This window comes from Pogona vitticeps, chromosome 13 (genome assembly GCF_051106095.1).
Source record: "Pogona vitticeps strain Pit_001003342236 chromosome 13, PviZW2.1, whole genome shotgun sequence".
Lineage (NCBI taxonomy): Eukaryota > Metazoa > Chordata > Lepidosauria > Squamata > Agamidae > Pogona > Pogona vitticeps.
Genome location: NC_135795.1, coordinates 9372501 through 9396792, shown reverse-complemented (window position 1 = coordinate 9396792; position 24292 = coordinate 9372501). Strand labels below are relative to the sequence as shown.

General features: G+C 45.7%; 1 protein-coding gene across 1 annotated transcript in view; it reads right to left on the bottom strand.

The window, feature by feature from the left end:
- Window positions 1-8394: 8394 nt before the first annotated feature.
- The window catches only part of PRKAR1B (protein kinase cAMP-dependent type I regulatory subunit beta), a 95668-nt gene continuing 79770 nt past the window's right edge, over window positions 8395-24292 (bottom strand). Inside the window, exons 10-11 of the mRNA XM_072983003.2 lie at window positions 14458-14539; window positions 8395-12150 (exon numbers count right to left, since the gene is read on the bottom strand). Coding sequence (XP_072839104.1) covers window positions 11978-12150; window positions 14458-14539 — 255 coding nt within the window. The 3' untranslated portion in view covers window positions 8395-11977. The remainder of the gene's footprint in view (window positions 12151-14457; window positions 14540-24292) is intronic.

Sequence of the window (24292 nt, the reverse complement as noted above, 5' to 3'; positions counted from 1 at the left end):
AAAATACTTTAGTCACTTCTCTTGTTCATGAATTTGTGTACCTTGGCTCAACGATCTCCGACACTCTCTCCCTAGATGTCGAACTGGATAAACGCATTGGCAAAGTAGCTACCATGTTCTCAAGACTCACAAAGAGAGTATGGCTCAATAAGAAGCTGACGGCATACACCAAGACCCAAGTCTATAGAGCCTGTGTCCTGAGCACACTCCTATACTGCAGCGAGTCCTGGACCCTTTGTGCACGGCAGGAGAGGAAGCTGAACACGTTCCATATGCATTGTCTCCGATGCATTTTTGGTATCACCTGGCAGGACAAAGTTCCAAGTAGAGTAGTCCATGAATACATTACTGAAACAGCAACGTCTACGTTGGCTGGGACATGTCATGAGAATGGCTGGTGGTCGGATTCCAAAAGATCTCCTGTACGGAGAATTAGTGCAGGGAAATCACCCCTAAGGGAGATCACAGCTGTGATACAAGGATATCTGCAAGCGGGATCTGAAGGCCTTAGAAATGGACATCAACAGATGGGAAACCCTGACATCTGACCGTTCAGCCTGGAGGCAGGCGGTGCAGCATGGCCTCTCCCAATTTTAAGAGACCCTTGTCCAGCAGGCCGAGGCAAAGAGGCAGTCCTGAAACCAGCAAAACCAGGGAGCTGGACAGGGGACAGATTGTATTTGTCTCCAGTGTGGAAGGGATGGTCCCTCTCGAATTGGCCTTCTCAGCCACACTAGACGCTGTTCCAAGTCCTCCGTTCAGAGCACGACACCATAGTCTCTCGAGACTGAAGGATGCCTAATCTCTAATCTCACCTTTCTGGTTACAGCTGGAGCACTGAACACATGGGAAAACCTTGTCCAGACAGAGCTTTTGGATATAAGAAAGCCTGTCATTCCAAACCCAAGAGTGGAATTAGAAAGCAGGGTTGCGTAACGTCAGAAAGAGTTAATGAAATAATCCATGTTTTCTTGCATCCAGCGTACAGCTGGGCCATGAAGGCAGCTTTCTGATCCCATCTTAGTTTCTTCTCAGAATAGCCCCCGCTCTCTGTCTTGGCTGGGGGGAAAAACACTTAGCCCCTCTGGGACTGGGCTAAAGTGGATTTGCCTGAGGCCACAGTTATGTGTGGTTTTGACGCCTGTGCTTGATTTTTTTTTCCAATTTAATTTTTCTGCTTTTGCTCCGATTTTAGGAACGGGGGTGTGAGAGAAATAAAACCCGCTGGAAATACAGTTCACCAGCAGATTATCTTAAAACACATGGCAATGTAATAAAGCCACTCTACAACCCATATAAATTCCACCCTTACAAAAGAATGCGAAGCAGCTATGGGGAACAAAACTCTAATCAGATTCTTTCCCATTCTTTTTTTTGGGGGGGGGGGATCACGGTGGAAAACACGTCTATTGGAAACCACATACTCTGCTGCGGAGTTAGTGCGCTCTTAGATCAATGCTGTAGCTTTGCGAGCTTTCTGAGATTCTGGTGGCGCCGTTCTCTGAAGAAAGGATATTTCTCAGCGTGCTGTATCCCCTATGAACTTCCCTGAAATTTGAGATTTCCTCATGGGGTCTTCATTCATGTGTTTGCTTACTGACATTATTTATTCTGATGATCCCGCATACATGATGCTCAGAATGGTAAGAAGCATTACAGTAATGAAATACATAAGAACATGTATAAATATCATAGTTTCAAAATGTCAGACCAGCTTCCAGAAAAAGCAGGACCTTCTTCGTGGTGGCTCTTGCACTCTGGAACACCCTTCTGTGCAATAATTATATTCATTGCCTGCCTGCCTGCCTGCCTGCCTTCCTTCCTTCCTTCCTTCCTTCCTTTCTTTCTTTCTTCTTTCTTTCTTTCTTTCTTTCTTTCTTTCTTTCTTTCTTTCTTTCTTTCTTTCTTCCTTCCTTCCTTCCTTCCTTCCTTCCTTCCTTCCTTCCTTCCTTCCTTCCTTTCTTTCTCTCTTTCTCTATTTACTTCCTTCCTTCCTTCATTTATTTATTTCTCTCTTTCCTTCTTTCTTTCTTTCTCCCTTCCTTCCTTCGTTTCTTCCTTCCTTCCTTCCTTCCTTCCTTCCTTCCTTCCTTCCTTCCTTCCTTTCTTTCTTTCTTTCTTTCTTTCTTTCTTTCTTTCTTCCTTCCTTCCTTCCTTCCTTCCTTCCTTCCTTCCTTCCTTCCTTCCTTCCTTCCTTCCTTTCCTTTCTTTCTTTCTTTCTTTCTTTCTTTCTTTCTTTCTTTCTTTCTTTCTTTCTTCCTTCCTTCCTTCCTTCCTTCCTTCCTTCCTTCCTTCCTTCCTTTCTTTATCTCTTTCTCTATTTACTTCCTTCCTTCCTTCATTTATTTATTTCTCTCTTTCCTTCTTTCTTTCTTTCTCCCTTCCTTCCTTCGTTCTTCTTCCTTCCTTCCTTCCTTCCTTCCTTCCTTCCTTCCTTCCTTCCTTTCTTTCTTTCTTTCTTTCTTTCTTTCTTTCTTTCTTTCTTTCTTCCTTCCTTCCTTCCTTCCTTCCTTCCTTCCTTCCTTCCTTCCTTCCTTCCTTCCTTCCTTCCTTCCTTTCTTTCTTTCTTTCTTTCTTTCTTTCTTTCTTTCTTTCTCCCTTCCTCCTCCTTCCTTCCTTCCTTCCTTCCTTCCTTCCTTCCTTCCTTCCTTCCTTCCTTCCTTCCTTCCTTCCTTCCTTTCTTTCTTTCTTTCTTTCTTTCTTTCTTTCTTTCTTTCTTTCTTTCTTTCTTCTCTTCCTTCCTTCCTTCCTTCCTTCCTTCCTTCCTTCCTTCCTTCCTTCCTTCCTTCCTTTCTTTCTTTCTTTCTTTCTTTCTTTCTTTCTTTCTTTCTTTCTTTCTTTCTTCCTTCCTTCCTTCCTTCCTTCCTTCCTTCCTTCCTTCCTTTCTTTCTTTCTTTTCTTTCTTTCTTTCTTTCTTTCTTTCTTTCTTTCTTTCTTTCTTTCTTTCTTTCTTTCTTTCTTTCTTTCTTTCTTTCTTTCTTTCTTCTTCCTTCCTTCCTTCCTTCCTTCCTTCCTTCCTTCCTTCCTTTCTTTCTTTCTTTCTTTCTTTCTTTCTTTCTTTCTTTCTTTCTTTCTTTCTTTCTTTCTTCCTTCCTTCCTTCCTTCCTTCCTTCCTTCCTTCCTTCCTTCCTTTCTTTCTCTCTTTCTCTATTTACTTCCTTCCTTCCTTCATTTATTTATTTCTCTCTTTCCTTCTTTCTTTCTTTCCTTCCTTCCTTCCTTCCTTCCTTCCTTCCTTCCTTCCTTCCTTCCTTCCTTCCTTCCTTCCTTCCTTCCTTCCTTCCTTCCTTCCTTCCTTCCTGTGCATGTCACTTTGCAGGCAGAGGAAGCTGGCCTTCTTCTGTCACACTTTGCTGATTCTCATAAACTGTATTAGACATTTATAGCCCAGAAATGTGTAAGACTGGGCTAGAAATGTAGACATATCTAGGCTTATAATACTAGAGGAAATTGTGTGCATTCTTCCTCAGACTGACCAGATGCCTTGCTATGTAAGAAGGCAAATATGTCTTGCTCCCAATGGGTGCCCAAATTCAGAAGTCACCCAGATTTTCAATTGTCTGTGTAATTTTAGCCCCATCATCCTCAAAGGAAGCAGCCCAGGTAGCATGATTCAAAAAGACACACTCTCTCCAGAATGTGTTTACATGAAAACCCCAGCCCAGCCCCAAATTACGGGTTTTGCATATTTCTATCCTCATATTTTGGCAGGGAATCTTACAGCCCCAGATTCACCATCCTTGCCTATAGATGAATCCATTAAACAATGCAGTCCTACCTAATCATCTGCCAGCGATGACCCACTATGGCTTGCAGAGCATCATATGGTGTGGATGCTTATTTAGTTCATACAGACCAGCCGATGGTACCTATAGGGCTCATTTTGCCCCAGGTGGACCGAAATCCCCTTCTCCAGAAAGATGGATAAACCCCTTCGCAGCTGCACATTTCATGGGAAATTGAGTTATCACCGGGTGAGCTTTCTATGCACGAAAGCTAATTTCCCATTACCAATCTTTCCCCCAAGAGAACCCCTTGGGAAAAGCAGAGGCAACCCCAGAGATTACTGGAACACAGTCGGAAAAAGAGGGCTGTAAAGCTTTGACCGAGGCTGTCGTAAATTTCGGTCCAAAGAGCAGGTCAGTTGGAAAATGGAATTCAGGTGCCAGACTCATAACTGGCTTGTCGCGCGAGACGGAGTGAACCGCCCAGACACCTGCCAAATCATTCCTCACTACTGGCGGGCACACTAACATGACATGTTTGGCTATGTTCACATCTGGCGCACCCAACTTCCTCTTTTCTAAGAGAACTTTGAAATCCCCAGTCCCCTCGTGTGCTCTTAAAGGGAGAGCTGCAGGTTGCTTTTTGGCTACTCTTGAAGTCAAGAGTCTGCGAGCCTCTTTTGCTTATGTGTGTTGTAAAAGAAATTTGCATTCTTCATTTTTCCTGCTCACTTGCAAACTAAAGATATCCGTCAGAAGTAGCAAAACAGGACGTCCGGTGAGTCCGGCGCAAGACCCCCGAGCACCATTTCTCCTCTCTTTTCCCATGACAAATTCATGGGGCCGGCTCTCTCGTTGGGTACCATGAAGCCGTTTCCTGCAGCAGGTTTGGGGGAAAATGATAGGGTTTATATTTGGGTGTTTGGGGTCAAAGCCCTTAACGGTTCGGGACCTCAATATTTGGCAGATCGCCTCCTCCGGCCCAGATCTACCCGAATCACCCGATATAGCCAGCGGGGTCGGCTGAGGGGTTTGACACCGAGAGAGGCCCGGAAGGAGAAAACAAGAAACCGGGCCTTCTCAGCGGTCGCCCCTCGGCTGTGGAACACACTCCCCACTGAAATTCGGCTGGCACCCTCTCTGGGTGCTTTTAAAAGCCAACTAAAAACCTGGTTATTCAAACAGGCCTTCCCCCCAGTCAACTAAGCTATTTTTTTCTTTCCTTTTCTTCTGTTTTTTGAGTTTTAGCCATCTTGAATATTATTGCTTATAATTATTGTATTATATATGTTATTTATATGTTCTTTTAATTTGTTGTAGCCTATGTAAGCCGCCCCGAGTAGATGCTGTCTAGAGGGGCGGGGTAAAAATCAAATAAATAAATAAATAAATAAATAAATTCAAGCAGCAGCTAGGAGCAAGAAACGGAAGCATAGTCATTCTGGAAAAATCCAGGGGTGTTGCATAGTGAGTAGAGACGGGCACAAAGTGAACCATGAAGCATACAAAAAAAAAACTAAATAAAAAAGCACCATGAATTGGGCTGTTTCATGATTCATTTCAGGGCGCTTTGGGGAAACATGCATACCCAAAACGAAACACCAAACTATTATGTGGGTGGGTGATTTGTATGCTTCCTATGCTTGGGAACTTCCAGGACGGTCTCTGTAGGAGTTAGAGAAGCCCAACTCACAGCACATCTTCAGCCGACTCTCTTCTCCACCCCCTCCAAGTCTGACAAAGGTTGAATTTGGAACATCCTAGTTATAGCCCCCCAAACCAGGTCACTGCCAGGAAAGTGCTTTTTAGCTAGCTGGCTAAAAGTGTATGATGGACCACCATAGCCCTTTGAGTCAGATGGAAGTTTCCCTCTATTCAACATTGGTTAGGCCTCACCTTGAGTATTGTGTCCAGTTCTGGACACTACATTCCAAAAGGATGCTGACAAATTGGAAAAAGATCAGAGGAAGGCAACAAGGATGATCAGGGGGCTGGAAACCAAGCCCTAGGAGGGAAAACTGGAGGAATCAGGCATGCTTAGCTTTGAGAAATGAAGACAGAGGGGTGATATAACATTTTTCAAATACTTAAAAGGTATGCGATGGACCACAGAGGAGGGGCAGGATCTGTTCTCGGACATCCCAGAGTGCAGGACATGCAACAATGGGCTCCAATTACAGGAAGCCAGATTTTGGTTGAATATCAGGAAAAACTTCCTAATTGTTAGAGCAGTACAACGATGGAACCAATGACTTTCAGAGGTGGTGAGTGCTCTAATACTGGAGGCATTCAAAAGAAAGTTAGACAACCACCTGGCAGAAAACTTTTGATTTGTATTTCTGCATCAAGGAGAGGGTTGGACTTGATGACCTTGTGGACCCCTTCCGACTTCACTGTTCTATGATTCTTTGATTCAAAAGGGATAATTTCTGGGAAACCTCAAGGAGGGACTCTCATTTATTCATTCATTCATTCATTCATTCATTCGTTCATTCATTCATTCATTCATTCATTCATTCATTCATTCGAAATATTTTTACCCCACCTTTCTTCTTGAATGGATCCAAAGTGGGTTAGGTACTGTATGACTGTGGTCCATCGCATACCCTTGTTGTTGCTCCTGACATATGGTGACTCTACTGAGTGAGTCACTGAAGTCTGTGACTTCTGTTATGGAGTCAATTCATCTCATATTGGGTCTTCCCCTTTTCAACCTGGCTTCAACTTTTCCTAGCATCCTTGTCTTTACCAGCAAATCATGTCCTCTCACGGTGTGGCTGAAGTAGGAAAGCCTCAGTTTGGTGATTTTTGCTCCCAGAAAAAGACACGTTTTCCTTCCAAATCAGGCCATAAAGAAGTTTTCCAGAATTGCAGTTTCTTGGCATGTGCTTTGACATCACAAAGCAGCTTGTTCAGGACACCGTTTCCAGTTCTCTCCTGCCATCAAGGTTCACATCTGAGTCTTAATCATGACCTTCAAACACCAAAAAGGCTCAGGACCTTGACATTTCAGGCAGCCCCTCTCCCTGTACCTACATCACTGCCTGATCTTTAAAATCTGCTGGGAGAGATGGGTTCCTCCAGATCCCCTACCACATTGAGAGTGGTGCGTTATGTACAGACGTAGGCAAGATGCAGCACTGGGTTGAGGAGCACCTTCTCCATAGACTTGGACTCCTTGGAAGACCAAGTCGAAGTCTTTGAGTCTGAGTCCCGAGCCAGAGGGGCACATGCGCAGATGGCAGGCCTGGAAGGGAAGCTGGGCGGGCACATGCGCAGGTCCCAAGGCACCAGGCTGGCTTCCCTTCCCAGAGCCAGCTCCTGCCTCTATGTCTGTGCCAGCCTATCTTTGTGGGCAGAGGCAGCAGCCAGCGCCTGGAAGGGAAGCAGCTATGGCCCATTCCTAAGAGGCGCATGACAACATGACTCAGGAAAATGGGTCTTAGACATGGGGCGAGTTCGAGTCTTCCCCCAAGACTCAAGTCCGAATCAAGGTGTGATTCGCAAGCAACGGCACAGAAGGCCATGATGACACACACGGGCACACGTTAATGCCGAAGAAAGGTGGGGTGTGTACGTTTTGATCATAAGAGCTTGTTATTCTTACAAGATTTGCAAGCTTAAAAAAAAATCCTTCCAGAGAGGAGAGACATCTCAGCCTTGCCCCTTACTCTTCTGGCAAGTGGCCCAGAAGCCCCCTCCCGTTCCCCTCCCCCAAAAAAGCCAGGTGGGTTTCTTTATGGCCCACTGGCAACCCTAATTAAAAAGCAGCAGCTCCTCGGTTTATTGCATTGACTATTATAGTTTTACCAGTGGCTCTGGCGGGAAGGCAATTCCGAGGGGCACCGTTTGGATTCTGCTACCTTAGGCAGCAAAATTATCTCAGGCCATCTGTGCGAAAAGGGGCGTGCAGGCAGCCGTCCCGGCAGAAGGTTAGGCCCGGCGTTTGCACACCAGCACCAGAATGAGGCTCCTGCGGCCACAGTTCTGTCACCGTTACCATGGCCACGTCTCTGAGCCAGACGAAAACTGACAGCCCTTTGCATCAAATTCCGCAAGGAGGATTCTGCCAAATGTTTGCGAAGCGAGTTCGGTCTCCGCATTTCACCGAATGTATTCTCTGCTTTAATCCCCCGACTCCCATGTGGGGAATGTCACAATGGAAGGTGTAGAAACATCCAAGGATCCTCCAGAGTCTCATGCCAAGGACGATTCCTTCCCAAACAAATTTGACCAAGCGTTGAGATCCCTATTGGAAGTTTGTGAACCCATCCGTTGGACATCTGATGTAAGCTATGTATGACCCAGGACGGGGCCTTTGTTCCTTATATGACCTTGAACATCATTAGACCCATGATCCATCCAGTTCATCATGGTCAACTCTTACTGACAGCAATGTGTATTGGGCAGGATTCTTTCCTAGTCTTGCCTGAAGATTGATATTCCCAGCAATGTCCCGTTTGGCTTGAGGTTCTCTCTCAATGGGGCTTGGGCAACCCAATTTTCATCCTTCTTGTTCCTAAATTCTACCCCGTCTTTCTGAATCTGTAAACTTTCCCCTTGTGAGTCTGAAACTCTGCACAACGCAGTGGCGACCTAATGTCACCTACATATTACACCATTTAAAACAAACAAACAAACGCCGCTACAGAAACACAAGAAGCGGAAGAAAAGGAGAAAATCAATATTCGTCTTTAAAAGAAATTCACACAGAATCAAATGCCAAACAATTCACAGGAAATCAGGTTTACATGGATGTGATTTTCAAATGATCTTCTTCAGAGCGTGCCATCGTCATGACCGGCCATCTAACAGAGCATCTGGCGTTCCACATGAGCCGCAACTAAGGCACGGCAAGAAGGGCTTCATCCCACAGCACTGAAATTTGGAGGGTGCGAATGTTTGCTGTGAGAACAGCAGCCCTCTGCCACCCCCAGATGTGTAGATGACATCTAGCCACTTCCCAGGCTGAAAAGAATCCAAGACAGGTTGGCACATTATGCCCATTGCATGCCCGGGCATTCCTGTCTCTTCCTCCATCCTTTCCCTGCATATCTTACGTCACCCAAAGTAGAGCAACGAAGACCCGGGTTCCATCCTGTCTAGTCACAGGGCTCAGAGCGTGGTGATCAAAAGTCAGAAATAAAAATATTAAACACAGATACAACAGTCCGACAAAGTGCATGGGGGACAAAATACACCAGGCAGAAAATCTTGCAGGTAAAAAAGTGGTCCTGAAATGCACGGCGCAGGATTCACAAATCCAGTGTGACGCTGCCCTGGAGGAACCCTACTGGACAATGAAGAGAGACAATACATGGGATTCCAAAGGGCTTTTTCCTGGGGGAAATCCTGGTTAGCTTGATTCCATAGGATACCCACGGAGCTAAACGCAGAAAGACAAATCGACCCAGTGAGTTGGACGGGTAGGAAAAAACGTAACCCGAAATAGAAAAGCAGACCTTGCTTTAATTACGGGAGCATTGGAATGATATATGGTCAGCGTTGAGTCAAATTTTTGCTTTTGAAATGATCACGTCTGGCTTGGAACACAAGACAAATGGCAGCTACTAAACGCACCTTTAGGGGACAAAATGAGCAACACACTTCTATCAAGAACTCTTTCCTGTGGGTTGCCCATGTGGCCTTTTTCTGTGGCTGTCCAGTCACTTCTTACAGCAAAGCTAGGAATGAATGACTTCTGAAACATCTTTTCATCGTCTCTGCTCGGGTCTTGCACTGTCGAGGCTGTGGTTTGCAAATTCAGGGCACATGAAAAAATAACAACTGATATTTTTTTAAAAAAAGTCTCCAACTACCACAAAGCTATTTATTTCAACTCCTTCCACTCTCCTGAGCGCACACAGATGGCTAGCAGCTCGGTGGCAACTGACCACCGTGGGCAATGAGGGGTGGGCAAGGGACCTCCAGAATTTCTTGGACTACAATTCCCATCAGCTCTTGGCAGCATGGGTGATGAAAGGCAGGGCTGAGAGATGCAGTCCAACAGCACAGGAAGGACCCACCCCAGTTGCATGTATCACTCCTTCTAAATCCGTCTCTTCTTTTGCCCCGGAAGGCAGAATTTGCCTGCATTCCCCACTCGACTATAAATTCGGAAAAGCAAAATATAGGAAGGGCGAAATTCTTTGTCTTGTTGGGCAGGACAAAAATCTTGGCTTACCAAGCGGTCACCTGGGCACAACGTTTACAGATGAGTAAACCTGCCACAGAGTCACTTTCTCGGTCCTTTTAAATTTGGGGGGATTTTGCTCAGTTCTAAACAAAATCATATAAAATACTCAACCATCCCCAGAGGACGAAATGGGTTGGTCGCACATTCCCCACATTGAATAGCTATGTATGAAATCAACTCTTCATACATCCATAATAGTGAGTACGTTACCCCCGATGAAAGTTAATTTCCGTCAAAATTGCCTGATGAAGTGGGTGTGTCCCTGAAAGCTCACCTTAAAATAGAGCAGTTAATCTTTATCGCGCCATAACATGTTTCTTTTAAAAAAAATCTTTTCTTTTTGACCTGATCTACCAAGTCTCTCTCAATATCAGATTTATTTTACACCTTAATCTAGAGATGCCAAAGGTCTGCATTTTCAAGAGCAGTTCCATTTTTCTAATTACCTTATTTAATCTTTGAGACCAGAAAATACATCCTTGACTCAACAGAGCTAATGGTAGCAAAGGGGAAAAGGAAAATCTAAGTGACAAAAATGGTTCCAGTTTAACGACCCTCTTCCCCCAGGGCCACATTTCTAAACCAAATGGGAGCAAACATTGCTACTTAAAATTATAATGATTTGGTTTAAAATAAATAAATAAATAAATACAAGCTGGGGGAAATCTGGCCCTGGATTGCTCGTATCGCAACTTTTTCTCCTGAAATAAAATTGCTGGTGTGCTGGATTTGACCCTGTGGCTTCCACCTTCCTTCCTTGCCTGAGTGGTTTTAATCATATCAATACTCGGAAAGCCCAATATAAATATGCGTTTGCTATGGATCATTTCTGTGCATTAGAAGGCCTGCTGCTGCTTGGTAATGTGTTACCCAGAGGGGTCGTCACTGAGTGGCAAAGCAAATGCTTGAAATGTGGAAGGAAAACAGGTGCCATGCCCAGCATCTCCCTTAAATGGGCTTTAGAGAACAGGATCTGCAAAAAGACATCTAGGAAAGAAAAAAACACTGCCAGTAAGAAGAGGCAATAATGAGCTAACTAGGTATCAGGTCGTTCCAGGGGCAGTCCAGAGCAATGTGTTGCCTGAGGTCAAGGGACAAGATGGCCTCTTCTGCATGCCATGCGCAGTAGCAGAGCAGATGGGTGAATCCATCTGAGTGGAGGCTGGAGGGGGGTGCGTGCAAATCCGTTCCGGATTTTAGTCCAAAGGTTCGAAAACCACTGGCCAAGGCGCTGGGCTTCTTTTGGGAGGAAGAACATCCAGCACCCTGGACAGCAACTGTAGAGGTCAGGCTGAAACCCAAGTCGGAGTAACATATCCTGAGAAACTGGAGTCACCCGCTTTCGTTCTGACTTAACACTGGCTGAATCTCAATTTTGGATGCCATTCATGGCCAAGGAGAGCCCGGGTTAAATCTGGCAGCTCTCAAAGATTCATGTGCATGTCATTTCTTGCTAGACCACGGCCCCATTTATTCAGGCATTCCCACGTCTCTGTTAGAATGACATTTTTGTCATTTCAGATCTTAGTAGAACCCAACTTCCTGTAAGACTACAGTTCCCATCAGTTTCAACCTGTTTGGCCCATTGTGAGAGATGATGGGAGTTGCAGTCATCCAGCCGCCTCTGGGGTGTAGGATTCCCGGTTTTCGTAGATGCAGGTGCTTCCATTTGAGGAAACAACCCATGGCTGATTTCTTAAAAGAGCTTTAGGATTCACTGAATCCTAAACTCCGTGGTAAAATGAGGCTCTTAGGCATCACTGCTCGGTGGCTTTCCATGTTTAAAATGGCACCATCAGAATTCAAGGGAGTGAGGCAATGGGGAATCGGGAATGCAAAAAGTGACTTTCAAGCCCAGATCTGGTGGCCTACCCTTTTTTGACATGGCTGGTAATGGTCTGACATCCCGGCGGGGCTGGACATGGACGTTTGAAAAACACACACAAAAACGTACGTGCCTCTTACTCTCATCGTAAAGCTATGGAACGGCACGGCTCGCATTTTTAAGTGCACAAGTTTTAACATCAAGGGCAGCCGGGGTGGGGGTGGGGATCGCTTAAACAGTGAGGGAGATGAAGCTATTGTATCGCTGGATGTTCCTCTTCAGGATTTCCGAACAAGGGCCCAGGACCCGTTCGAAGCGGGGCCGATCCAACTTGACGCACTTCAGCGGCCCGCGAGCCACCACGGTGGCCGCCCGGGGCCTGTTCAGCAGAAGCGCAATTTCCCCTGAAAGCAAGAAGAAAGGGTCCCATGGTCAGGTCTCAGAGAACTCCCTTCTTCTGCTGCTGTGGTCAAAGTCAGGCTTCCCCTTTGTCTCTGTCACGATTTCAGAGTGCTCGTCTCCCAACCGCCCCATGCTGGCTAAGGCATTCTCAAAGTTACGGCCCCCAGAACTGATCTTTGCAAGCTCTGCTTCCTTGGTCCCTCTGAGGGGATATTTTTGCTCTCGGTGGTAACATCTCATCATACAGTGGTGCCCCGCATAGCGATGATAATCTGTTCCAGAAAAATCGTTGCTATGTGGATTCGTCGCTATGCGAAATAAAAAAGCCCATAGGAATGCATTAAAACCCGTTTAATGCATTCCCACCGCCATTTTCACTGCCTGGTAAGCAAAGAATCGGCGCAAAAACACAGCGGGTGGCCATTTTTTTTACCCAGCGGCCATTTTGGAACCACCGATCAGCTGTTAGAAAAACATCGCTATGCAAAAATCGGTAAGCGAAACAGCTTACCGATCATCACAAAGCGATTTTTTCCTATCTAAATCATCGCAATGCGATCGCTTTTGCAATCGCAAAAACTTAATCACTATGCGGAATTGTCATCAAACGGGGCGCCCGTTAAGCGAGGCACCACTGTAGTCTTGCTTTCATCTCAGCAATTGGCTATGTTGCATTTCATGACTCGCCCTTAAAGTAGCCCATATAGTATGTACAGATGATCTCTAGGAGGAGTCTATGTTGGAGTTATTGCAACCTCGCATGCTACCTCTAGTAGATGTGGCTGGGAGGGACCTTTCTGGACTGTCAGTTCTAACACCACTAATGAGTACTTTCTTCCCCGCCTCTGATTCAAAGAGAGCCCTGCCTCTCTGCTCTGCCTCTTTTTCTCACTTCCGTCTCTTGAAAGTCATTGAATCTGTTGAAGCCTGTCGCTCAAAACAGTCAAGTTTTTAGCTTGCTGTGGTCTATTCACTGTAAGTAAATGAAACATTATTCTCCCCACTGTCAATGTCTCTGAGTTACAGAGACTGTGACTGCCAGTTGATGAGAAAAAGGGGTGGACTACTCTAAGGAACTAAAGGAAGCGATTCTGCTTTGTGAATCCCTGCACTTCTGCTGCGCAGCTAGAGGGATTTAACCTAAAATTCAAAACTCTGCAATAATACCGCAGGAAGGAAACAATATGGATCAACGGCCGCCTTGTTTCAAGTGGAATCTTGGCCTAGCTACTGATCATCAGCTCCCAAAAGCTCCAACCAATATGGCCAAAGATGACATATTACAGGAGTTGTAGACCAAAGCTTCTGATCAGCTGAATGTTCCTCATCTTCATTTTTTAAGGACAATGATGCTCTCCAGGATGAAAGAGAGGTATCCTACCATATAAACCCATCAGCTTTTGTACCTTCTAGCGTCCTTCCATCCACATCCATTTTTCTCAGCTGCTTTCTGCCCCTCGTAAATGAGGCAAGACGGCCATCTTGCTCCATCCCCACCATTCTAGGTTCCTCTCATGGGCAGAACTAGATGGTAGCGGGGCCTCTGGGGAACGTGTCTTCAAGAAGCATCCACGGCATGTCAGGAGCCTCCTGCAAACCTCGCAGTGGCCACAGCCGTGGCAGTAGTTTGAAAAGAGCTAGGAACCCTCATGACACCCTCCAGAGGCCTGACACTCTGCTCATTCCACACGTGGGAAATGCAATGGTGGGATTTAAAATGGCTGCCTGCAGCTGAGTGGCCCAAGTAGGCGAGCCGAGACAGGGGTTCAGCATTGGCCAACCCTCTCAGGTTTGGCAAGCTGCTCTAGCTGCCAAGTTCACCGGCACCGAATTTCATTTCCCTCCTAGTTACCTCTGGAGGAAGCCATTTTCTCCATCTGCCCTGTTTCTCAGCTTCTCCAAGTTCCCTGGGAGCGTGCTGCAGTATCCAGAACCTCGGAGAACCTCCGGACCTTCGTTCTTCAAGAAGAACCTCTCTAGTTTCCCACTCGGAGCCGACTGGCTCCTATCCATGATTGAATCTTACAGAAGCTTAGGGAGAGGGGCCCGTTGGCTACCTCAGTGGTCCCCAACCTTGGGACTCCAGATGTTCTTAGACTACAACTCCCAGAAGCCTTCACCACCACCCCTGCTAGTCAGGATTTCTGGGAGTTGAAGTCCAAGAACATCTGGAGGCCCAAGGTTGGGGACCACTGGGCTACCTCACAGAGCAGAAGGAGTTCCCACCTTACTGCCTTACAAACCCAGATAAACCAGCCTTCGCTTCTCTTTCTAAACAGCCCGCAACCCAAAACGGAAAGGCAGCTTACCAAAATAATCCGATGGCCCAAGGCGTCCAACCTCCACGTACTCCTCCTTATCAGACCTCCGTTGGAGGACAGAAGCCGTGCCCTGGAAAACATCACCAGAAAGATTCGAGTCAGTTCGGTATTTTAAAATGCACTGCATTCCCAAGGCTGGGTATTGTGCTTGAAAACCAATGTATTCCCATTATTTCTTAGAATGCTTCAAAGTAATCCTTTGAATTACTCATCTCCTGATGGAGAGCTTGCAGGACTTTAAAGTTCACATTTTAATGATGTTTTATTCATCCAGGTGTTGCCCAATTCTCCTTTTGATCATCTTTTATTAACATTTGGTCACTTCTTGTAACTTTTTAATTAAAAAAAACACTTAATGGCGCAGAACAAAATGATCAGTCAAAGTGCCTCTAAAATGCATTACAATGTCCTTCAAAAGTAACTTGGGAAAGTAACTAGAAATGCTCACGGTTTACACCAATCATTTCCCACTCGTTCTGCTACTCTGGATGCAGGATTTCCTTAGGCTGGCGTGGCTTCTTCACCCAAAGTCAGTCATTACAAATAATTGTCTTTTCCTGTAACTCATTATTTCAGAGTTCTGACTCAGACGGCCAAAAAGTTGCCTACTGGCCATCTTCAGGTCTGCACACCCAAGCACGTCTTATGAAATACGGACCCCATCTAAAATCCGCTTCAGGCAGCCAAAAGATTTAACACGATGGAAGGTTCTCCCATTTAAAACCCAGCACAAACTGTGTAGCCAAAAAGCAATAACACCTTTGTGATCCTCGGCAAGGACTTTAATTAAATATGGATGGCTGTAATTACATTTCCACAAAACCAACAGAAGGGGAAATATTAGATGCCACACACAGCCCTGTTCTCCTGGTGAAGGAGAGCAGCGTTCAAGGGCAGGGCCCACTCCATAGGGGATGAGAAGCCACCAAGCTGGAGGTTATACAACTGGCCTCCTGAAACTCTACAGAGAGTTCAGCAGTAGGATCTGGCCCACGGGTGTCCTCAGGAGGAAACTCTTTCCCCACAGGGAGACACACACACCCCCAAATCGTGAAGAAACCTTTCCCCCTTGCAGACACGAAGGCTGGGGTTTTTAAAATATTTCTTGGACTACAAATCCCATAATACTCCATTCTGGGAGTTGTGTCTGACTTGCCCATACTTAAATGTGGCTCGCCTGGGAGCCAGGGCCTAAACCGGAATGCTCTGAGGCTGAGCTAGGCCAAGCTCCACGTTCAGGAAGAAAGCTCCCAGCCTGCACCAGGACCCAAACAGGCCTAGGCCTAACTCAAAGCCTTCCAGTTTAGGCCTTGTCTCCCAGGTGAGCGAAATCTAGGTATCTGTAAGGCGAGTATAAATCAGGTAGAACTTCCTTAATGGAGAATTATGTGATTTTTAATTCCAAGGAATCTGAAATTCCCACCAGGTCTCCTCATGACTTTAATCAGGCTTGTTTCTTTATCATGTGCTATTCTTGATACCTCCAGTTTAAAAAACATGAGGAGGCAGATGTTAGAAGGATATTCTCCATCCAAAGTTCTAGAGCCAGACTAGCAATCACAGTGGTCAAGGACACGATCCATGCTTATGACGCAGGATGAGGCCTCTGAAAACAGCCCTACTGAGGTGCCAAACTCTCAGTATTCCAGCAAATAATCTGCCCACACTCTGGAAAAACAACAACCCCAAAAGCTTCTTCATGCCTCAATGTCTTCTCTACAGGAGAGGAGGAGTGACCAGCACTGAGAAATGAGTCAAGAAGCAGAAGAGAATCACAGCTTTCCATCCTGTCTGGTCTCAGAGCTATTTTTTACCAGTGCCACCTTCCGTTGGCCCCTTGCACAATGCGCTATGTTCCCCTCCACACATCCTAGATTTTCTTCCTCTTTTCTGTCCTGCCTGAGATCCAAACTCATCTATGATATACTCTAATAAGAGAACTTTTTTTTTCCTAGACCATTTTCTACTGCCATTCCACAGCTATCTGCTTTCTGAATCCCAAAAAATACTGTGATATCTGCTGGAGAAAAGCAGATATTGTTAGCATGCACAACATAATTTTTTAAAGGAAAAAAAAATCTGCTTGGCTCCATAGAGCAATGCCTATTCCAGAGACGTAGTTTTCCATTTTTATTTCAAACAGTCCTATTTCTGCTTTCGCCCAGAAAGAGAAAGTCCTTCCCGGAGCAAACGAAAGCCCTCTGATACTCGGAGAACAGGAAACAGATGTGAGGACAGATTATAGGGTATTGTCTCTTGCATCAAGACTCCACACTCCAATACTCCTTCCTGGTATGATGTCGGTGGGTGACCTGGCTGAAAATACAGCCATCTCCACAGCACACAAAAAAGAGGATGTTCATAATTAATCAGCAGCATAAATGCCATGCTACATTTTTGAACAATTCCTATAGAATCTTCTGTCTCAGCAAAACTTATTATTCCATCCCCTCCATCCACTGAGGATGGAAAGACCAGTTGTAGAAACACTGAGGACTTTTCCTTCTTGTACGCTGTTGCTGCTTGGTAAAAGGTAAAGGTTCCCCCTTGACATTGAGTCCAGTCGTGTCCGACTCTAGGGCGCGGTGCTCATCCCCGTTTCCAAGTCATAGAGCCAGCGTTGGTCCAAAGACAGTTTCCGTGGTCACGTGGTGAGCGCGACTAGACACGGAACGCCGTGACCTTCCCACCGAGGTGGTACCTATTTATCTACTTGCATTTACATGCTTTTGAACTGCTAGGTTGGCAGGAGCTGGGACAAGCGACAGGAGCTCACGCCGTCGCGTGGATTCGATCTTACGACGGCTGGTCTTCTGACCTTGCAGAACAGAGGCTTCTGCGGATTAACCCACAGCGCCACCACATCCCCTCAATTGGTTGCTGTTTACCAATACAGTATACAAACATGGACATTTCTAGATCCATGCCTCTTCCCCTTGGATTTATTCTGAGTAAGCTGAACGATTCCTCAGATCACCAATGAACACAATCAGTCCTATCACTTCCACCATGGTTGTGTGTCTTCTTACACATTCAGTTTCTAGACTAGAAGAGCCACTTGCTTTATAAAATAATTACTCAATGCACTTCAACACACCTTAGTGTTGTCCAGGAAAGCGATTTAGGGACTACAAACCCACAAGTCTCCATTCTGACAAACTCTTAAATGTGGCTCGCCTTGGAGGAAGGCCTCCAGGCCTAACTAGGCCTAGCTCCACCCAAGCTTCCTGCTCCTTCCCCAAAGCTATCTGGGAGCTTTCTTTCTGAACAGGAAGCTAGGCAGAGCCAGACCTAGGTAGACTCAGTTTAGGCCTTTTTCCCAGTTGAGCCACATCTACGTGTCTGTAAGATGTCGGTCAGGTAGAACTTCCAGAATGTATGTGGGATCTGTAGTCCAAAGCATCTAAAATTCCCATCGTTAATGTTGTCCAATTAACTCAGTTATGTTTCTTATAAACTATAGGCCGTTTGGTTTATAAAGAAAGAATAGAGAAGATATAACTTTTGAGACGATATGAAGGGAGGCTAATTTATCCTTAATGGCTGTTTGCTCGGAGATGCTACTCGTTGTTAGAAAGAAGGATTCTATTTAACGTTTCACCATGCGCATTTTCTGTTTTTACGCACTAGAAAATGGAGCATCCTTACAAATGAATGAAGGCGCCCCCAATTTGATTAAATGTCAGTCGATGTGATAGCACTAGAAGGGAATACACTGGCCATGTCCATGGGATCTGGTGGCCTTGTACAGCTGTTCAGACTTTCTGTAAAGGGAGGAAAGCTTTCCGACTGTATCTCGCTGTTTTATGCACTCAGACATTTCATATCACTTGAACGCTTACCAAGTTTGAAGACATTTGACCTTGGGACAGTTCAGCGCTCCCACTACAGGAAGAACGAAATGAGACATTTTCTGTGATCTCAGAACTTTGGAAAATGCACTAGATGCTCCCACCCTTTGTCCTTCTTTCATCCTAGTCAATAATATCTCTTAACCTCTCCTCCTCATACAAACAGGAGCATCGTATTGCAACAACAGTGACCTGAGAACCGGTTGCCATCTTCCAAGCAATACAGTGGTGCCCCGCTAGACGATTCCCTCGCAAAACGGTTTAGCGGTTTATTCACTGGACTATGAGTTTTTGTGATCGCTATAGCGCTTCGCAAAATGGTGTTTCCTATGGGCGTTTTTCGACAGACAATGTTTTGGTCCGTGCTTCGCAAGACAGTTTTTTTTTTTCAGGACCGTTTTTCGCAAGATGACAATTTTGACAGCTAAGTCCGCGACTCACAAAACGGGTGTTTTGGGGACCGTTTTTCGCAAGACAGCAATTTTGACAGCTGATCCGCACTTCGCAAAATAGTTTTCCTATGGCTGATTTTTGCAAAACGATGACGATTTTTCACCATTGGAATGCATTAAATGGATTTCAATGCATTCCAATGGGGAACCACATTTCGCAAGACGATGTTTTCACAAAACAGCGATTTTTGCTGAACGAATTAACATCGTCTTTTGGGGCACCACTGTATTGGGCCCTTCCATCTCTGTCTCACACTCTCGTTTGCCTGCATGCACTATCACCCCTCCTTCGTGGCAAACCCACTTGCTTTTCAGCCACATAGCATCTTTCCCAAAAGGGTTATTTATGGCACCATAACTTATGATATTAGAAACGAATTAAAATGCACAGCCTGGGAACTTAACATCTCTTCTGATGAGGTTTTGTAGCATTTTTTTTTGTTTTGCTTTGCACATATAAAACTTGAGGAATCTATGTTTCATTCTGAAATGGGTGGAAGACATGCAAACTGTTGTAAGACACACAGACACGCACACCTCAAAAACCCACAACAACATGGGATGGAATGGGGCAGAGTGAATCAAACAACAGCCATACTGGCTGGGAGACTTGAGGAGGCATGCTCCCCCGAAATGCTGTCTGTAAGTTCTGAGAAAGGGGTACAAGACCACCGAATGTCTGTGTTTTTAAGACAGATTCTCTTCTTAGCTCTTTTGCTGTTCAGCCTCATGTTCTTTCTGTCCACTAACCAGGGCCGAATGGCCCAAAATCATCAAAGAAACCTCCAAACCCGAGAGTCATCGCTTATGAATTTTTATATGGTCGCGGAGGCAAGAAAAGTGGAGAGAGATTATGGTTTGGATGGAACGTCACTTCTCTGATTCAAGCTATTGCCCAGAATTAGCACAACCGTCGGTTAGAGGAGGGCAACCACATCAAATACGGTGGCCCTTAGGCTGTTCCATCACAGTTGCCTTCGGCGGCCTCTTTATTTTCCAAACTGGACTCCAGTTCTGTTAATGGGCTGGCAAGTCTGCTTCCTATTTCTCTGTGCCCCATTTTCAAATCGTCCACTGTGGCTCTACAGTTCTGGTCATAGACAGTGGCCCACCAAGGAAGCAGGAGTCTCAGTAAAGCTTCTGGGGAACCCTGGCTTTGCTAGAAATGTTTAAACAAAGCCCTGAAAAGTCATGTCTTGGTCTGTCCTGAGGGGAGGTGTTGGCATAAATCCTGAAGGAAATCCTTGCTCCCTTCTCCCACCTCCTCAGTTGATCAGCCAGTCACCAGGCTCATCTTGCTTGCTTTCCCCCACCTCCTCGACTGATCTCCCAGTTGCAAGCAAGAGCACAGACTTCTCTGCCTCATCCTTTTGTCTGTTCGTGCCCATCTCTAGTTGTAATTGCTCACATTGTCTATTATATAACTGTGAATGAAAAAGGGGAGAATCATCTTGCAATACAGTGGTGCCTCGCTTAACAACGTTAATTTGTTCCAGCAAAATCACTGTAGAGCGAAAACGTCGTAAAGTGAAATTAAAAAGCCCATTGAAACGCATTGAAAACCGTTCAGTGCATTCCAATTGGGTTAAAAAACTCACCTTCCAGCAAAGATCCTCCATAGGGGTGGCCATTTTCGGTGCCTGTAGAGTGAGGAATCCGTCCAAAAACACAGCGGGGAGCCATTTTGAGCAGCCGGCAGCCATTTTGAAACCCCGACGATCAGCTGTTTTGATCGTCGTAATGCAAAGAATCGGTTCCCGAATCAGGGAACCGATCTTCGCAAAGTGGGGGGAAAAACCATTTAAAACATTGTTTTGCGATCGCAATTGCAATCGCAAAAACATCATCATGAAGCAGATTCGTCATTATACGGGGTAATCATTAAGAGGGGCATGACTGTATTATCTTCGCAAGGTTCATCAACACATATCTAAGTAAACAAATAGCCCCACAGAACATAAGAGTGTTACATGTACAACTAGTAAATTTATATAGATTTGTATTTCACAGATCGCTGGGGAAAGCGGTTGTTCGAGATCAGAAACACAAGTCGGTGCACCTCTAATAATTAGGTACATTTAGCCCTCACAGCCTATTAACGCAGTCTGTCTTCCCATCTAAAGAATGGGCATGCAGGTGAAGAACGACACTTTTAATGAGACATTTTTCAATGACCACCGGGCGGTGCTGGTTAAAACGAACAAATAAAAAGAATCAGCAAATAGAAACGATATCGGCGAGCGATTTATATGACAATGACATCGTTATCCAACTCCTACTGGAGAAGCTCGGCTTCTCTAACTGGGTTGTGTGACCTATAGCTCCTTCTGCATTACGGCACCGCTGTTGAATGTTGGCTTCCGAAGGAAACTACTGGACATTTTTACCAGTATGCTATATGCAAGAGCGTACCAAGAAATAAATAAAGCCCAGTTACTACTCAGTGCGAGCCAGTGGAAAGCACATCCCAAGGAAAGCATCCTCCAAGTCACGCTCACGCCAATGGAAACTCTGGTTGGCTTCTTCCCAATTTGGACAGAACCCGAGAGGAGCAAAATCCATTTACGGCACAGAGGACTTAAGGGTCGTTTTCCTCCTCATCAGGCACGATAATTTACCAGAAATTGACTGACTGACACTAGACTTCACAGTCATTATTAGCTGGGATTAAAACGGTTATGGAAGCTGTAACTGCTGGAATTACAAGTTCCGAAACACCGACAGCCTAATAACTCCAGCAGACGCACGGAGATTCAACTCAACCTCAAGGTGAATGCTTCTAAAACTCCAGAAAAGAATCTTAAGGCATAGCAGCTGGTTTTAATTTAAACTTTACACGAGTGCGATTGGAAGCAATTTCAGCTCCATCTCACCAGCCTTTGCTTGTCTGCCTGTTCCGGCTTCTGGCCTGTTATAATGATTACCCTTTGGAATTGAGGTTGCCTAGAGAAAACCTACAATTTGCATTTCAAAAGCAAACACTCTCTTCAGAGCGATGTCCACCGGCTGACTCGCTCTTTTCTTGGCCCGTGAAGATTAATTGGACAATAATGCGATGAAAGATGCATTTCTCAATCTGTGGAGACACCGGCTTCTAAGCAACAGGAAGAGCAAGTGACTTCCTAACAGAATCGTAAATTATTCTCGGCCGGGGACAGCTGCATGCTGGCTTTTTGAAGGGTGGGCTACAGCACGAAAAGGGCCAAGGAGCTCAAAAGCATGTTGGTGCCTGTGAGGTTGAAGCAACTCCCATATAGCTGTTGTGAAGCTAGTAAAGATAAATCAACAAGTATTGAGCAGGAAGGAAACCTAATGTTTTGTTGTTGTTGTTTCTGTGTGCCCTCAAGTTACCTCTGACTTATGGCCTTTTTTAAAAAAAAGTCCTGTGTGAGGTTCTCACACAGAGGTGAAATGGAGAAGAGGGGCTTGATCACCTTTTTTGGGGGGGGCGCATTGCCCTCTTCCTTAATCTCCCCACCTCTGACCCCATAAGATATGGAGGGAAGCAGCTTGGAGAAGGACTGGCTCCCAGCAAAAGCAGTGCGAGTCCATCCAGGGTGCAAATCCTCACTTGTCTCGTTCGCATGTTCTCAGAGAGGGTGAGATATTTTGATCACCATCGTCCTCTCAGAATGGCAGAGCTGGAAGGGACCCTCTGGATCCTCAAGGCCAGCACCTGTGAAGGAGCCACCGATGGGGGGAATCGAACTCCCAACCTCTGGCTTCTATTCAAGATTTTGCATATTTTTACAGGGATACTTGCCGCTGGTTCGTGCTTCAAGGACTTGAAGCACGAGAGTTGTGGTCTGTGCCTTTTCCGACACATCAGCCATTCTTCCTGTGCTTGTTGTTTGGGGTGGGTTGGATCTGGGGGTGTCTGCGTTGCAAACACCCTCAAAGGGCAGGAGATTTGCGCCGCTTCATTTAGGGCAAATGCCTTCCCAGGAAAGAAGGGAGGAAAAACCCACAGCTCTTTGTTTTTGCTCTCAGGCTAGAGATGCAGAATCTCAAGGCTTGCAAATTCCTCACTGAGAGGTCTTGTTGTGGGGAGAAAGCCTAAATCAACAAAAGTCCGCTTCTGATCTGTAAAAATCAAAGACAATCAGGTTGGGCGAGACAGACTTAATGGTCTGACGGGTCGAAAGGCAATTTCCTCTCTTGCAGTCTTCATCCAGCCCAGGAAAGGGAAACCCCCCAGAGTCCCCGTCAAATTGGTTGAGTCATCGTTGCCAGGGCTGATCCTGCTTCTGCTTATCACCATTTGGAGCAAACAGCTCCCCGGGAGAGCAAAATGCTGCTTGCCGGATCGCTGGAAATCCCACTTAATCCCGACCACCCCACTAGCCTCCGATGATTCAGCAGCTCTTGCTAGCTTTGAGATTCATCTTAAGGACTAGAACCTTGAAACACAACGTGCTGATTTTATCCCATGGTTGCCCACTGAGATTTGTCTGTTTGTTTGATTTTAAGGCTGAGCTGGATAGCTCAGTGGGTTAGGTATCTGGCCGCAGAGGCAGATGTTGGGATTCCCGCACTGTACCTCCTGGCAGAAGAGCCAGCCTGGGTGGCCTTGGGCCAGCTGCACAGTCCCAAGGTTGCCCCCTAGAGGAAGGGAATGGTCAACCAGAATTGACTTGACAGTACAGTACACGATTATAATTACTATTACAGTGGTGCCTCGCTTAACGGGCGCCCTGTTTAACGACGAAATCGCATAGCAACGAAGATTTTGCGATCGCTTTTGAGATCGCATTGCGATGTTTTAAATAGGGAAAAATCACTTTGCGATGATCAGTACTCTGTTTCGCTTGCCGATCATCATATAGCGATGATTTTTTAACAGCTGATCAGCAGTTCCAAAATGGCCACCAGGTAAACAAAATGGCCGCCCGCTGTGTTTTCGCGCCAATTCCTCGCTTACCGGGCAGCGAAAATGGCCACCGTATGGAGGATTTTCGCTTTAAGGTGAGTTTTAAGCCCATAGGAACGCATTGAAGGGGTTTCAATGCATTCCTATGGACTTTTAAATATTGCATAGTGACGAAATCGCTTTGCAGCGATTTTTGCTGCACGGATTATCGTCGCTATGTGAGGCACCACTGTATTATTGAATTTCAAGAAGAATGTTTCCAACGCCTCTTCCTCTATAAAGAAAAGGGTCATCCATCATCCAAATCCATTGAGCTGGTGCAAGCAGGATGATGGCAGGGCCATGTCTGTGCACCAGATATTTTTTATCAAGGGAGCTTCAGGTGTCAGCTGGAAAACCATCACCTGCAAGAGGTTCTGGCCAAAGGAAACCATGACCAGCCTCTGTGGGAAAACAACAGAATTAACATGTGCCCTGACGCTAGTCTTTTGATGCTGGGGGGGGGGCAGCGTGGGGCCAAGAAGGCTCCAGTTCCCTCCCTCAGACATGCCAGCGAACAAAGCTGTAAAGGTTGCTGAAGAGGGCGGGTATGAGGGGAAATGTTGCATTTTAAAGATTCCTCAGCTCAGACAAAGCTGGCCATTATCTTG